General features: G+C 46.4%; 2 protein-coding genes across 2 annotated transcripts in view; one reads left to right on the top strand and one right to left on the bottom strand.

Moving 5' to 3' along the window:
* Clstn2 (calsyntenin 2) overlaps window positions 1–17,094 on the bottom strand; it is a 607,199-nt gene that overhangs the window by 105,556 nt on the left and 484,549 nt on the right. The window lies entirely within an intron of this gene.
* Window positions 7,534–8,236, top strand: LOC128097278 (60S ribosomal protein L19-like). The gene has a single exon (XM_052717683.1). It carries the CDS (start codon window positions 7,561–7,563, stop codon window positions 8,149–8,151), a length of 591 nt encoding a protein of 196 aa, XP_052573643.1. The 5' UTR covers window positions 7,534–7,560; the 3' UTR covers window positions 8,152–8,236.

Consider the following 17,094-nt stretch of genomic DNA (forward strand, 5'->3'; position numbering starts at 1 on the left):
AATCCTAGCAAGAAAGGCATGTCAGCTAATAATAATCAGGTTGCTTTGTTTTTGTTCCCTGGCCTTAACGAGTGCCTCATTCAACTGTGTGCCTTTCTAAAACTTCAGATTATCTTCTTGAGTTTTTACCACAAAGCTATTTGATAAAAACATCTTAGTCTAAATTTAAGTTATTTTCAAAGCTTTGATTCAGCTATGATATACTCTGAAACCTGTGAACACACCTCCCAACATTAAGATTAAAAGAATTTAAACTACTGGGACTCAATTATTTTTCTTAATTGTTAACCTAAGCCACTGTCTACATGGCTTCTCAATGTGTTCTAGCTGTGTGACATTTCTTTGTTTATATTTTTTATCATCAAAACTCTATTTAAATTAACATTGTTATTATCAATTAGACAGTATAGCATAAGAAGAAACCATCTTCATAGTAACTCACACAGGTAAAGATGCCCAGTTAAGAATGGGATGTTTCCATGAGATAACCACACTACATTACAGGCAGTGAGGATCTCCCCACACCCATCAGATACCAGAGAAAGATATCAGCAGCAAACATGGAAAGGCACGGCAGAAGCAAAAGGCATTCCGGGGTCTGTGGTCTCAGGGCCTTGCCTATCTGAGATTCACCCATCAGGGAGTTGTCTCCTGGTGGACTGACACCTTGAACTTCAATTGCCACCTGCTGCTCCTCTGACACGGCCACTAGTATTGCTTCATATGATGATTATTAGGAACGTACATGTTTTATTTCAAAACAAAAGGAAGCATGGTCCTCCAAGGCTTCCATGAGGTTACAGAGGAGAGTGGAGGGATTCATAAACCTTCGAAACTGTGACTCAAGTCTAGATGATCACCCTGTCACTGCTTTTCAGTGGGAAAATAATTGTGAGGTGATAAAGCATTGAAGAGAAGCAAAAAATCACAATCAAAATGGCAGCACAGAAGAACAGAGCAATCAAGGAGAATAAACATGGAATGGGTTCACGGGGAATTGATTGATACATAATAGCAGCAATAGAAAGTCAGAGCCACTGATTCAAGACAAAGCAAGCTCCTGGAGACTGATAATGCACCGTCCCCGAGGACAGCCAGAGTTCCATACTGCAAGGATACCTTTGAGAGGCTGTGCAACCACTCTGAACCATACTTAAAGGCAGAAGGGTGAGCAGAGTCAGCGAAGGATGTAAACTATGGGTGCAATGAGTTGACAAGTCTCAAGTGTTTGTTGTATAGAATATCATTATATAGTATCCCTTTGCCAAATAGAAATGGAAATCTATGAAATGCCTGATGTCACCTGTATTTGGGGGACTTTTATGTCAGTGTGCAGCCACCAGGCACATGAATCCCTAGTGGGACACTGGCATTCATCAAAGAGATACATGAAGAAAGCTGGCCTTAGGGACCAGCCAGGTGGCTTCCTTTACTGATGAGGCATTTGTTTGGTGGTTCTTTATGCCACACCCTGCCTTGAGCACATGGATGCGACAGGAAAGAAGTCAGGAGTGTGAGAGAGGTAGGTGATGAATAAGGCTGTGCTGGCTGATCAGGAGAGGGGTGGCAAAGCACCTTTAGATAGAATGTTCTCAAATGAACTTGAGGCCTGAATGCCAAGGACAGATGTGCTCTACTTGGTGTAGTGGCAGGTTCTAAAGGCTTCCCAGCTGCAGGCACCTCATCAGTGTAACAGGAACATTGATACACGTTTTATGGAGCTGGGATGAGGGTCGAGTGTTACAATGTATTCCTGTATATAACTGGGTTCTGATGGAGGTTTCCTGGTGAGGAACGCCTGCTTGTAACAGATCCCTAACATGTTCGAGATAACCATGTAGTGCAGGCTTAGCTCAGAGCTCCCATGTTAACCAGCTGCCTTTTACAGGGATTATTAAAAGTCACATCATGAGCGGAAGCTGCATATCATGATTGTGATGTTCAATCCCAGAGAACTGACAATGGGAGGGTGTTCTAGTGAGTACATCCAAACCCACAAAGGAAAATAGACCCGATTACGGCCTCCAGGAGCTGAGATTAGACCATCCAATCATACCCACGAAGCCCTCTGCACCCCAACTGGAGTCCAAAGTCCCCAGTCAATACCAAGAACAAGCCTTAGAACAAAGGAAAGGAAAGGTCTTTGTCTGAGAGCCACGGTATTCTAAGAAGCCATCAGCAACTAGTCAGTCATGTGTCCCAGATACAAATTGTTTCTCGCCACTGTGTTTGATCATGCTGTTTCTTCTACCTGGTATCTCCTGCCCTCCTGCCATATTCTCCATGCATCCTTCTGAGGTTTCTCATCCGGGTAGATGCCCCTCTATGTTCCCACCATGCTCACTACTTTACCATGAAGTATTAGGCCCCAAGTTTGGGAGGTAACTGAATTCTGTTGCAGGTACCTGGTCCAGATTCTTGTTAGCTAGCAGAGGAAAGTGCCCTGAATCCCCCGAGATAGCACACTGAAACTATCCACCTGTGGCTTGTCTCCCTCACTAACTGGGAATTCCTTAAAGCAGGGTTGCGCTGTTTACTTTTAAATTCTCCACAGCTAGCTCCTAGTGCAGGAAATATTTGCCGGGAGGATCTGGAGAAGGCTAGAGAACTTCCTGCTGCAATGGCAGCCCATCTTGAGCCCCAGCCAGAATACAAAGCCCATCGACAACTCCCTGTTGCTGCCCCATCTGCCACCCTGTCTTCAGTCCTTCAGAGCCATCCCTCCCCACAGCAGCACAGAACACATTTGCTTTTCTGCTTTGGGCAAGGCATTTGGTCCATAGCTGACAATGGAGGAATCTGCTTCCTTCCAAACAAGATACAGCATCAAGGAGATAGCCTGCTTTCTCCCCTCCCTCCTGGGATCCTCTTAGTGAGTTGCAAATGGTTTTGAAAAGGGGACTTTGGTCTGAGTTCAACCGCATGAGTTGAGGGTCTGCAAGTGTAAAAGTCCTCCGCCGCATGGACTTTGGTCACAGAATTGACTCCCATCTATCTCATGAACTTTGAAGCCATCTTCCTGATTTAGATATCTGAATGGCTATTTTCGATGAGAAAATCCCATTTTAAATATCACAGAAAGAGAATAGAGCAGACATTAAATCATGCTGTAAAGCCAGCAGGAGGCCGGGCCAGCAGCCTCTGGACACCCCCTTGGTTGGGAGGGCTGGACCCTCTTCTGGTCATTACGGAAAAGTCAGGTACAAAAGAGCTTTAAAAGTAGCATACTGCCAGTTGCTTTGGTGACCTCACAAGGCTTGTTTCTGAGGGTTACGAGGGACAGGCAAAATTGCCACTATCCAGTAAAAGAAATCGATGAAGCTTTCCGAGCACAGCGTCCTTGAGAGAGGAGGAAGGCAGGAAGTTTACATAAACACCTCCAGCTCTTGAAAAAAGAGGCTGAGGAGGGCTTGAGAGAGCCGAAGGGAAGGCATGCCACCTAGTCTTTACCCCATGACATGTCTATTCCTCCTCATTTTATGGAGCTTCAAGGAAATCTTCTGCCCTTCCAGAGGCGGTGGTTTCCATAAATTTGCAACAACTACTCAGAATCTTGGGAGAGGGAATTAAAAAACAGGGTTATTTCACCATCAAACACAGCATTTCAAAAGATACATTGCTGTTAAGTTACCACTTATTAAATGATGCGCCAGGAAATGATTATTGGTCAGTTCATCCACCAAGCACTTTCACATCTGCGCTTTCATTGAATCCTCCCGGGGACCTAGTGTGGGGACATTATTGCCTTAATTGCGCAAATGAGGAAGCTGACAGCTGAAAATTGGTGTGACTTGCCCAGGGCCACACAACTCTTTCTCAGATGTTCCCTGCTGGGCCTGAGAATTCACCAGAACTGAAGACAACTGCCTTTTTTTTTTTTTTTTCACAGATTCATTTTTAAAGGCCTATTTGCACTGGTTCCTTAAAGGGATAATCCTGTTATTGGCAAAGGACCAAGGAGTGTGGTTGGCTTAAGCCTGACTTTGGGACAGTTAGTAATTTTGTGGCCTCCGGAATAATGAGGAGACACACAACATAATAATGAGGACAACAACAGCGCCAGCGCTCCGTTCCTGGGCTCTGTGCACACCCACGTCAAAAATGAACCTGTGGAAATAGCAGTTGTTCTCAGTTCTGGCTAATCGCCAGGCTCAGTGTGGGAGACTTTGCAGAAGAGTTGTGTGACCCTGGGGAAGTCACACCAATTTTCAGCTGTGGCTTCATGAGGCCTGGGGATCCATTCTTCTCTAGAAGACTGGAGAGATTTGACTTGAATCTCAACGTCTCCAAATGCAGACATGTGACTTAGCAAAGACACTGTCACCTCACAGCTTCTGTTGCCTCATCTAAAACGATTCCATCTGCTTCTGGGCTGATCATGAGCCTCGAAAGAGACAGTGTAGCCTAAGGGTCCAACCTAGGGACCTTCCCATGATGCCTTTGTAAGAATGAATATCTCACTTCTGGGGTCACAAGCTTCCCAAATGTCTCTGAACTGTCCTCCTTGTAAACAAAAATCTTGTTGATCTGTAAAGGGTCTAGTTGCTGGTTTATTAACTGATTCAATTTTTTTTTCTTAAGTGAACAGAAAGAAGTCGACTGCCTGCTGTTTTAATAACGAGGCCTAAATTACCCTGCCAGTTTTCCTGAGGATGTGAAGAGAGGAATAGCATTGGGATTTAAACTCCTTTCTGTGGATTAAGGATTTGGAAACATGATGATTTTATTAAAATTCTTGCTAAATTTAGGGCTCACACGTTTCCTTACTGGGAGACTAGTAACCACCTAGAAATTTCACATTCAAATGCCTGGAGTTGGATAGAAGTGAATCAGAGATTTCCAGAGAGCATGGGCTTAGTGACTTTTCTACCAAGACCTTGAAGTCACTGTTCCAACCTGGCCTTCAGGAATGTCACAGAAGGATGGAAGGGACAGGTACAGACTTGGCCTAGACAATCTCCTCTCTTTCACTAGCTATACATGCCTGGATGCCTCCAGCTCCTCCCAGCCTTAGCTCTGGGCAGCTGAAGGAGCATCAGGTCTCTTGGGAAGTTTCTGAATTCCCATAAGCTGGGAATCTGCTAGATGTTGGGATACTGGAGTGGGAAGGTGAGAAGGCAGTTCCCTGAATAGTTTTGAACAGGAATTTTTCAGAGCTCTAAAAGAAACTTGGTAACTTGGATTTGGGCACCAAGAGAAGCTACCATGATATCTTGGTGAAGCAGTGGCCATCTTGTGCATCTAAACTGGGACAGTGGGTAAGGAAGGAGAAGGCTGCAGCAGTTAAGTGAAAGTCAGAGGGCAAATGCTGCATAAGAGATTTAGATTTCATTTCAGGGCCAAAGAAGAGACATACATACGTGTTGAGAGAGGACAAGAAAACACCCAGACTGAGCTCTAAATACTCACTCATTTGAGAGCTAGCCTGGGCCCTAGTATTCACTTTTAGAATTATCAGTGCACTCCTGCAAGCTACCCCATGATCAACCAGTGCAGGGTGTCAGCTCTGCTAGGAGCATACAAAAGACTCCGAACCTCCATCCAGCACAATTCAGTCAACTTTCAGAGTGCCATCTCTGCATCTGGACAGACGGGTGTTTAAATTGGCTCTGCTTGTGCTCTTGGATGTGAGGTCTAACTCACTGGACTCCTCTGAGTTTCATTTCTCTCGGTGCACAACGAGGATCACTCAAATGCAGTTACTCTGGGAGAGCTCCAAACCCCAATCATGGAGGCTACTGCTGTTCCCATCACCATGTATGTTCATTTCTTGTCATTATTCCCCATGTTGTGAACTTACTAAGCTCCTACTATGTACCAGACAGAACCTGGGGGATGGGAGACAGAGTCCTAGCCTCTTACTTTCAGGAAAGCCACAGTCACATGACAGCTTAAGGCTGATAGGGACAACAAACAGACTGCAAGGAGCAAAGAGGAAATTTATGCTGCCGAGGAACTGGAGGGCTTCCTGGAGGAAGTGGCTAGGGTGTTTGCTTAAATACAGGTTTTTACCATCACTGTTCCTATGTGTGTAAGGCCAACACATCAGAATACAATTGCTGCTGGGGATGTTGCTATCCACACAGCTTCCAAGGGAAACCAGTGACCACACACAGAAGAAGTAGTGCCACTGGAGAGGCAGAGGATGGCAGAAACTGCAGTCAAGGTGTTTTACTGTGTCTTCCATGGGAACGAGCAGTAAAGGACAGTAGTACATGTAGGCTAGCCTTGGCTAGTTTTGGAATTTTAGAGGCCTCTAGGGTACCAAGGCTCTGCTTAGTGGGTATGGTAACCATGTCTGAGTTATTGGGGCAGGCAGAGGGTGGGCAACAGTGTGAGGGCCAGCTATGGAAAGTTTATGGTGGGCTATGGATTGACTGGTTTGCATTTTACAGGGTAAGCAAAGCCCTAGATATCAAAGCATCAAAACACAGAAAATATAAGATACCATTCATACCACACTGTGGACTCAGCAGAAATTTGAAGGACAGAAAATTCTAATATGGCTCTCGCAGGGCTGTGTAAGTTCAAGTGGTGTGATGTAGGTGGAGGAAGATGTGAAGTTCACCCAACCCTGGTTTGAACAACCTAGCAGCCTTTCATGACTCAGAGTGTGCACAAGCTAGAGGCCCTGATATGAGTACAGGCTAGAAAGGAGGGCTGGAGGCAGGTAGCCTGGGAGAGAAATCTTTGGTATGTACAAAACAGTCTCCAAAGGCCTGTGTGGAAGAGGGTGACAAAAACTAACATCTGAAATCGGTGTATTTCCAGAATCCTCTCCCCTGTGGCTCCTTAGGATGAGTTCCTCCCTTAGCATCTGGGCTCCACTTTGCACAGGCAGGGACAAGGGATTGGTAGACTATATGGTATAGAATGAGCAGCTTGGTCCTGAGTGCAGACACCGCCTCCTCTACTTACCAGCTGCTGCACCACTGGCAGGCTGTGAGACCTTTCTGCGCCCCGTTTCTTCTGTGAAACGGGGAGAGATTGCAGCTGTATCTCACAAGGCTTTTATGCATGGAGATGGTACCAGTTAGAAGCTTGGCAGGGCTCAGGAAATATGGGCTGTCTTTATTAGCATCTGAAAGCTGCCTCCTTCTCCTGAATCCACAGGAATCTGAAGGCAGGCTCTGCTATCCTTGCAACCAGCCCTCTGGAGAAGTGAGGAATGCTATTCTCAGGCTGAGTCCTAACAGCCCCCATGAAGAAGAAGCATTAGGGATGCTGGGTTGGCCAGAGGGTGTATGACTGCCCCGGAATCTTATAGCCAGACTGAAGCCAGTTGTACTGGACTGACCTGAGCCCTAAACTAGACTTCAGAAAGCATTCTTTGCTCTTCTCAGCTGATTTTCTTTTCCCATCTCATCAGCCACATCCTGGGTCTTCCTCTGTTGGAGGGAGACAGGAGTTGGGGTCACTGAAGAGTCTGGAAATGTGACAGGGCATGAAATCTGAGCTACTGCTCAAAAGGTTCCCCCGCCTGGTTGATTGGTTAGCCGTCACTGCCTTTAAATTCTTAATGATTTGAAGCTCTTTCCTTTCGCTGCTGCGTCGGCAGCCATGAGTATGCTCAGGCTACAGAAGAGGCTTGCCTCTAGCGTCCTCCGCTGTGGTAAGAAGAAGGTCTGGTTGGACCCCAATGAGACCAATGAAATCGCCAATGCCAACTCCCGTCAGCAGATCCGGAAGCTGATCAAGGATGGGCTGATCATCCGAAAGCCTGTGACTGTCCATTCCCGGGCTCGATGCCGGAAAAACACTTTGGCTCGACGGAAGGGCAGGCATATGGGCATAGGGAAGCGGAAGGGTACTGCCAACGCTCGGATGCCTGAGAAGGTGACCTGGATGAGAAGGATGCGCATCCTGCGCCGACTTCTCAGGAGATACCGTGAATCCAAGAAGATTGACCGCCATATGTATCACAGCCTGTATCTGAAGGTCAAGGGGAATGTCTTCAAAAACAAGCGGATTCTTATGGAACACATCCACAAGCTGAAGGCAGACAAGGCCCACAAGAAGCTCCTGGCTGACCAGGCTGAGGCTCGCAGGTCTAAGACCAAGGAAGCCCGAAAGCGCCGGGAGGAGCGTCTCCAGGCCAAGAAGGAGGAGATCATCAAGACTCTGTCCAAGGAGGAAGAGACCAAGAAATAAAACTTCCCTCGTGTGTGTACATAGTGGACTGCCTGTGGCTTCAGGTGGATCAGTCATTAAAATAAAACAAGCCTTAAAAAAAAAATTCTTAATGATTTAAATCCCCAATGATTTTAAAACAACAGGCCCCTGACTGCCAGAACACACAAATGACATGATTGGTCCTCTTTGCCAGCTCTCATTGGTCACATTCCTTAACCTTTCTTAAGCCTTGGTTTCTTCATCTGTAGAATGGGAACGCTAACTGTCCCAAAGGTAGGCACCAGGGCATAAGTGCCAAGACTAGGGCTTTGAAGCCAGCTCTGGTGTGATCTCAGCTCTGCTGTTTACTCCTGGGGGCAAGTCATTTCCTTCTCTGTGTGAATTTATTCACGCAAACACCTAGTTCAGAGTCAATTAAAGTGTTTATATGAGATAATAAATGCCAACCACTTAGCCCTGTGCCTGATATGCATAGGCACATACATTCTGAATGTCTGAGCGTTAAATTATTTGCCTTTCTTTTTTCCAATTAAAAACAATTACACACAGAAACCATTTAAAAAGAAACACAACACCAACTCTGTGAACTCAATTACAAATGTAAGGACTCCCCTCTCTTCCTTTATGACTGACCCTTTGCCATTTGCTATATTTTATTTTAGCAACAGCATTTTTACTACCTTTTAATTCCTACTAAAGGAGATAATTAACTACAAAAGCAGAGAAGGGGGGTGGCATGGATCTCTGTACCCAGATCTTTGGTTAAGCCTCAGGGCATGCTCTTGCTGGTCCCTCTGTCTGGGGTTCTGGCTCTTATCTGTCCGTTCTCACTACCTTGGTGACTCTGGAAAGGAAGCTTCTCAGGTTTGTCTTGGTGGAGAGGCTGCCCTACCTCCATCCAGCCCTCTGTCCTGAGAAACGATTATTTACCTCTTTGTCTATGTCCCGGCCCCATTCTAGAGTTCGATCAGTATGTCATACACTGAGTAAGCACTCAATATCTATAAAATAGGTGGTCATGTATACAACTCAGGACACATGCACACATACACGCATGCGTGCACACATGTGCATCCTACAATTCTTGCTGCCCAGTGCTAGGAATCTGTTACTACCTTTATGATTTGGCATACCTTGCTACCTCTCATTCCTCTAACTCCTGGTCAGCTGCTAAATGACAGGCTGTCAGGATTTAAAATGGGAAGGATTATAGATACCCACAATGCTGTGCATGTGTGTGTTGGGGGGGGCGTGTGTAAAAGTATTGGAATGATTATAAACTGCTTTAATGTTGGAAACCTCCTTGTATTCTCAACCCTATTTAATATCTTTATATACTCCCAATAAAGGCCAGACGAAGTAACCCAAAATTTGTCTTGCTCTGGCATTTTCTCTAGTTTCCAGGGGACAGAGAGGATTTCATTCTGTCCTTGGTCAACACTGAGATCACTGGCTCCTCCGTCTTAATCCGCAGATGTCAGAGCCCATCAGCAGATACTTCTGGGCTCATCCCAGTGCTACTTGGAAGCTTCGGGCAGCTTCCTGTCCAGCAGCCAGGCTTTTCTTATGTCCCCTTTCCTGGTTTGTCACTGTCACGCTGAAGAACTTGTGCCACCAGGTCAGGACATGCCTAGATGGCTTGCCTGGCAGATGGGAGTGATCTTCATGTCTATCTCACTCTGTAGAGTGCGGGAGCAAGGTCATGTTCCAGAACAGGCTACTTAAATGTTCTGTACCCCGACCCAGCCCCTCACCTGCTTGCTAAAGGTCTACCAAGTCCAGAGACAGAACGAAGGCGTGGGCATCTGGCTATACTTCCACAGAGTAATTTCAGATTTATTCAGTCTGTTAACGGTGATAGTCTGGGTTGTATCTTTGCTATTCATTCCTGTTTTTAAGAAACTTGTTTCATGATGTGCTGGTTCATGACTGATTGTGAGAAACCACAGCCCTTCCCTGAAGATCCCTTGAGAAACTCTGCTTTAAATAGGACCTACCCAAACTATTTCTGCTTTAAATAGGACCTACCCAAACTATTTCTTAAAACTTACTTCCAAGGCCTTCAGCTCCAGCTTTAGAGCATCACAACATTTTTATGCTGTACATCCATGGTGCCTTTAGAGTCTACTAAACCTGTACCATGGTTATATGGCTCCCAAGGCCAGTGTGTCTTCACTCCAGTCTTACGGCCATCATCATTTCTCACCTGGACCAATTACCATGGTAACCTCTTTACTTCTCTTGGTCCTTCTATCCTATACTAGACACCATTATCCAACTACAACTCTTTCAACTTCTCTTCTGGGATGTCCTCTGTGACTAGCAGTCCAGACTCTGTTTTCTCTTCGGAATCCACACACCCCACAAACCCCATCATTGCGCTTCTCAGATTTCTGTTTGTAGACGGCATGGGATGGTGGCTGGCTTTAGGACTGCCCAAAACATTTCTAATGATTCTTCTTTTTCAGGCCTCAGAAGCTTGCAGTAGGAAGGGGTTTCATGAAGGGGGCAAAATATGTCATTTGAATTGGTCTTCCACATGCTCTGGATGCATACATAGACTTGGAAAACCAAAACCCAGACAATATTGGGCAAGAAGTTCCCTCACACTCATGAGCCTTGGCCACAGAGGAAGAGCCACACCTTGTGATTGAACATGTGCTAAGGGGACTCTGTAGCCCAGACACTGGCACAGTGGTGTGGGACTGCATATCAAGGGACCTCAAAAAAGATTTTCTTTCCTCTTTACATCATACAGGGCAGGACATGGGTTATAATCTAATAAGAACCATAGATGAAGCACATTGTGCTATTCTAGAATATGCTTTCCGGCTTCCAGTAGGGTACACATCTCTGTCCCTATTGATTTGGGGTTAAGGGCACGATTGGTTTTGACCATGAAATGAAGTGGATAGTTCTGAGGGGAGAATTTTAACAGCCTATAAGTATGATGGAAAAACCCTAAGCCCTCATTATTCCTGGGTGGAATGAAGGTGGAGAGTCATTCCACTGTTGGGGAGGGCATTGCTCTCCAGTGTCACTTTTAGATTTGGTTAAGGTGGATAATGTAAAAGGAAGGACTTCCCAAAGTTGGAGCCAGGAATACTGCAGAACTGTACCCAGAATGGGGAGTCAGGGCCCCTTCATGAGCCCTCTTTCCCCTCAATAGGGAACTTCATAACCTTTGTATGATAGGATTGTGCCAGTGTCCTGTAACACTGATGGACAGTGTGGGCATCCTTCCTTCCTGTCCTGAATGAGACTGCTCACTGGCTACCCTGCTCCTGGACTCTGTGCTATATATTGTATCTGTGTATAGCAAGTAACATGTTCTTTTTGGATCACAGGTCTTCAAACAGAATTGCTCCTCAATTGACCTTATGCGCATCATAGCTTTGGACAATAATCTGAGGGACTTTTGAAGATCCTAGGGAGGGCATAGATGTATTTTATAGTCCCAGAGAAAAGGCCACTTGTGATGAAGATGATGCCATTCGGCTTTACTGGCTTTGTTATTCATTCTGTGTGCTGCCTCTCCAGGACCCACGCTCCTGTTCTGCCGTGCTTCAGGATGTGCACCCCAGGCAGAGCAGTCACTGGCCTTCCATGTGTTGGACAAGGGAACCATTCTGTTCTGCACAGATCTATCATGCTAGGATGAGTGTTCCAGTGCTCCAACAGTGTGCATTCTTATGAGTGTGGGTGGGTACCACCTCATTTTAGCCCCCTTTCCTTCCTTTCTCTCTGGTTCCATGACCATTGGAGGGCAAGCAGCCAACACTGAAGAGACCCATATGGTGTTTAGAAAACAGGGCCTTCAGCTTCTCTCTCCCCAGCCTTTGAGCCATTCACCTCCACCTTTATGCTTCTCCAATGGGACTGGCTGGATGTTGGAGAGATGCAGGCGGTTCAGAGCAGCCCTGATGAAAGATACTTCTCCCAAAGGGGAAATCATTAACTCAGCCAACCAGGGTACTTTCTCATGGATTTATAGAAATGCTTCTCTCTCATGCCCAATAAACATGAGCATTTTCCAGGCAATTTTCTTATCTTGGGAAAAATGTATTATTGGTGTAAGATGGAGCATCTGTTCCTTGAGAATATTTACTTTTATGTCTCTGAATAGCATTTACAACGGAAGAGTATGGTTTTTCATGCATGCGTTTTCAGTCTTTTTGAAAGATGGCTTGTGTATGTCTTGTCACATTCTAGCTATATAAATCTCATTAGTCTATCAGTCGCACATAGATTCAAAACTTATTTGTATATGAAAGGACCTTGACTCTAAGTGGCCCAAGAGCGTGGGACTTAACATTTCACCAGGCAGTATTCTCAAGTCAGAATCAAATTCTCATATCTTTGGGAAATATGGTCCAACTCCCAGTCTACTGAATACACAGAGGAGACCCCAGCGTCCAAGTGTGTGGTGCTGGGAGGTGCAGCTGCTGGGAGATGCTCCTTCTCACTGCAGGGGGCAGCACTGAGTCATCAGAAAAGGTCAGGGAGGTGCTTGGTAACATGTCACTCAAGCTTCAAAGCCTTAGACTTTGGCCTAGCCTGTGCACTCCTGAGGAAGTAAGTAAAAATGAGAAGACTGTAGAGCAATACTCACGAATATTTATGCATTGAAAAGGAAACTAGAACCATGCTAGTGCGTGACAGTCACCAGCCTACAGGACACTGCCAAATGTATTTGCATAGTCTTCTGTGAAGGAACCTTACGCAGCTGGGGAGGTTTTATGATGTGGGACAAGCGTATGCCATGAAGTGAGAAAGAACAGAAGGTTCACATGAATAAAAGGAGACTGCACAATGATGATAATACTGCATTATTAGGTTATGGGTATTTATTATTGTTACCATTATCAATAAAATTATCTTTGTGTAAATGTGTTTACGATTGTGCTAACTATGTATATATGCAAGTGTGTGTGTGTGTGTGTGTGTGTGTGTGTGTGTGTGTGTGTGTGTGGTTTGTGTATGAGGACTCAGGTGTGCCACAATGCCTGTAGTGGTCAGAGGTCATGTCAGCCTTTGCCTTGTACCCCTTCTGAGGTTTTGCTGCTCTGTCATCCAGGCTATCTGGCCTGCAAGCTCTCAGGGACTCTCCCATGTCTACCCTCCACCTTCCTGAAGGGTTACTGGGACTACAGACCTGGGCCCTACCATGTCCCACTATACATGGGTTCTGGAGACTCAGAATCCAGTCTTCACTTGCACAGCACATTCTTTTACATACTGAGCCATCTCCCCTGCCCAACTGTGGGAAAATTACTCAAAATTCCCCAAAATTAATTGTGGTTATTACTCCACAGGTTTTTTTAAAAATCTTTTAAAAATGAACATAAACTCTATAACTAAAATAGTGGCATTAAACTTTATGATGGCCCAAATGCCACTCACCTTGAAGTTTCCAAAAGAATGCAGACAGACTGTGTAACATTCACCTGAGACACATCTTTCTGCTGAGCTCAAGGATGTCTCCCCTGTCTTTGTCACAACGCCCGGCTGGCAGGTGTGAGTGACATTAATGCATCTCACACAGAGCACTTGGGGATTTGACATTGTGGGCCTTATATTCAGTTTAGATGCAAGGGGGCTGAAGTCCAGAAGCCTTAGAGGCTGAGCAGGAGCAACATTCTGTCAGCATTTGCTTCTGGCTTGCAGCCTGGAAGAAAAGATGGCTTGTCCAAGAAGTTCATGGCAGGTGGGGGATCCTGTTGTCACTACTCAAGCCTCCCGCCCAGGGGACAAGGCAAACTCCAGTCCTAACTCTATGTGAACCTGGCTGTATGACCCAGGGATTTGGAGTCTCAGGCCAGAGACAGACACTGACATTGGGGACACAGAGGATATCAAAGCCATCCTGGCATCCAGCCTCCAGGAGAGGCCTTGGTACGAAAGCAAGACAAATAAAGCTTGCTCTAAACTGTGCCTGATGCAAGGTGACTTGGTCACATGGCAACACCCTCCAAAGAGATTAAGGGTTTTGTTAAGAGACTAGGTTAGGGCTGGAGGGAGCAAATCAGGACTCACGGGACTCAGTTACCAGGAGACTGGGTTAGTATAAGTTAGTTCAACTCCCATGTCTCTCGCACACACAGGTTCCTCTTACATGCTCCCATCTTCCTTTCACCTCCCCACCACGTTGTGAGACAGCATAAGGCCTTCACCAGATGGCGACCTGATGCTGGCATCCTGCCCTGGTACTTTCCTGCTCTAGAACTGCATGTAAATATAAACCTTTGTTCTTTAGAATTTGTCCAGCCTCAGATGTTTGAGTACTGCTACACACTGTAGGCTAAGACAGGCAGGGGGAAGGGATCCTTCTTGCTGAGGCCTCTTTTGCCTTTGAGGGCCAGGAGGACTTGGTCCTTAGGTCCACCACCTCACAGAATCCTCCTGAAAAGTTCTGGAAGTTCTACTTCATTATCTGTCTCCATCAGAAGCCCTATTGAAAACTAATAGGCAATAACTTTTCCCCAAATCTTCAAGTACTTCGTGGATGTCTGTCTCCTTCGCTCACAAAGCAAGGTGTGTTGGGTAGATGGAAACAAATTCTTAGAGGGCACAGCAATTAATCGGTAAGCTCTTCTGCACGTGTTCTCCCCACTCTTCCCAGCGCTACACCTTCCCCAGCCCCTCAGGGCACCGAGCTCACTTCACAAACCTTCAGAGCTCAGTTCTGGTGCCATCTCCCGTGCGAAGCCTTTCTAATGCTTTAGAAGCCTTTCTAATACCCAGACAGCTGAGTAATGGGACAATCACCCTTGATCTCAACTATCGAAGCCTGGATGCACTGTTCACCGGCCTGGCAACTCTGTATTATAACAGTCTGATCACTTGCTTGCCCTTACCTCAACCACCGCAGCTCAGAGTTCCCAGGATCTCATCATTGGCTGGGCTTAAGCAAGCTCAGGGGGGGCATTTTATTGAACTTCGGGAGCTTTCTAATTGATCCAGGACCACAGCTGCCCCGTTGCATGGTAGGGTGGCATCAGAGTCCCTGGTGATCACAACACGCATCAATGCAAATCCAGAGCTCTTTCCTTCTACCAAGAACTCCATGTGGTAGATGTGGGGATATTTGGAGCTATTCTACCTACTTCAGAAATGAAGACAGCATAGGAGGAAGGGGAGGGCAGCCTGCTATGTGGGTCATGTTTATCAGAAACCTGAGTCTGGCTCGTGTACAGACAGCATGGTGCCAAAGCTGGGTGGGCTCTCTACAAATGTGACGACAGAGAGCTAGAAAGAAGCATGCGTCCTTGGCTGGATTTCTCATGCAAGCCATCGATGCATATATACCCATCTGAGGAAGGCACTGGCAGGAGGCGCATTCACCCTGAGACACTTAAGGCTGAGATGTCCAAGGTTGCACAGGCAGCAGGCTGCACCAGGAGGCTGGCCAGACTCCTCAGACACATTAGCGGCTTCTGTTCATTCTCCGTGTTCACTTCCATTCCTACCCGTGCCCGTGTTTGCTTAGTCATATTCCCAGATGGCAGGCACAGTCCCTCCTTGTGACCGCCTCCTGGTAAGTGCTACTATTAGCCTCATTTTGTGGACACCACACTTGAGGGCTCAGAGAGACTGACTTGTCTAGTGTTCTGGAGTCAAGGTGTGATTGGCCCTGAACTTGAAGCTAGATTTTTCTGACTTAAGAGGCAGCACTCTATTCCTGCTAACTTTCCACAGAGTGACATCCCACGGACTTTAGATCTAAGGAAGAATTTGTAACTTATGTCAGTGGAAACCACAGTCTGCTGACTACGTGGCCCAGCCAGGTTCATGAACAGGTAAGGTAGAATACAAGGATTCTAATGAGGGATCTGGTTTTAGTCATGGTTCCTTCCTCTTAGCATCTTATAAGTATATCCTTGAATAAGCCCTTTTCCCTTTGCGGTCCCCAAGAGGTCACCTAAGAAGGTTAAGAGATATCCGTGCCTGTAACTCTGAATGAAGGCATGGGTTAAGGAGTACACACACACACACACACACACACACACACACACACACACACACACACACACAAACACACTTTGCAAGGCTGTCTTGTGCAATGATACCAAGGGATGGTTCTAAGTGTAGACGCTTCATCTGCACAGCTCTGCTGCAGAGCTCCAAGGACAACTGTGCCCTGCATTTGCTTTGGAAGCATCTGAGCTAACCAGGCTGGGGAGCCTAATGTCCACACACAGATGGCACTGGCTTGGATATTGTGAACTATGGAACAATCTTAACCTCATTGTCAACATTTGCAAAATGTGTAAGCAGCTTTTAGGATGTGGTGAAGAGCACACAGGCCCTCAGCTGGCACTTGGCAAACGGTGATTGCTTGGACAGCAGTAACTACCTACCATTATAGCCTTTAATACTGTGTGGGTTGTGGCCATCCACCCCTCCCCCCAGGGCTGAGATTACTGGCCCATTTCTTCCAAACTCAGGGGCCAGGTGGAAGACGGTTGGAGCACGGTACTTGGATCCAGCAGGTCTTTAAACACATTAGGACGCCACTGAGTAGGTAAATCAGCAACCCTTACAGAGCCGTTTGTTGCACCTTAATGATCGGCTGTGTCAGAGATGTCAAAACAGGTCGTTACTCACAGTGGAGTGCCCCTCGGGGCCTGCAGCCAGAGCGGGCTGCTTGCCTGGCAGCTCTCAGCAAACGCGGAACTCAGGGTCACCCTGCAGCAGCCAGCAGTGCTCGGACCTTAGGGATCGCTTTGCTAGTTATTTGGAGCAAAACGACCCATTGTGGTTTTAAAAACCAGAGCAAAGGGAACTCAAATAGAAGTGCTGCTGTTTGCTGAGCCTGCTCTGTGGTTCTGGGCAAGGCCCTCCATAGGTACTGTTTATTTAATCCCCTGAGAGTTTACGTGTAAGGGACCAAGGCCAGATGGGAGTAACCCTCCTAGTCCTCAGCTAAGCTGGGTGTCCCTTCTCTGGGACAGTGCTATT

The sequence above is a fragment of the Peromyscus californicus genome, unplaced genomic scaffold, assembly GCF_007827085.1.
Source record: "Peromyscus californicus insignis strain IS unplaced genomic scaffold, ASM782708v3 Scaffold_11__1_contigs__length_118956290, whole genome shotgun sequence".
In the NCBI taxonomy this organism is placed as follows: domain Eukaryota; kingdom Metazoa; phylum Chordata; class Mammalia; order Rodentia; family Cricetidae; genus Peromyscus; species Peromyscus californicus.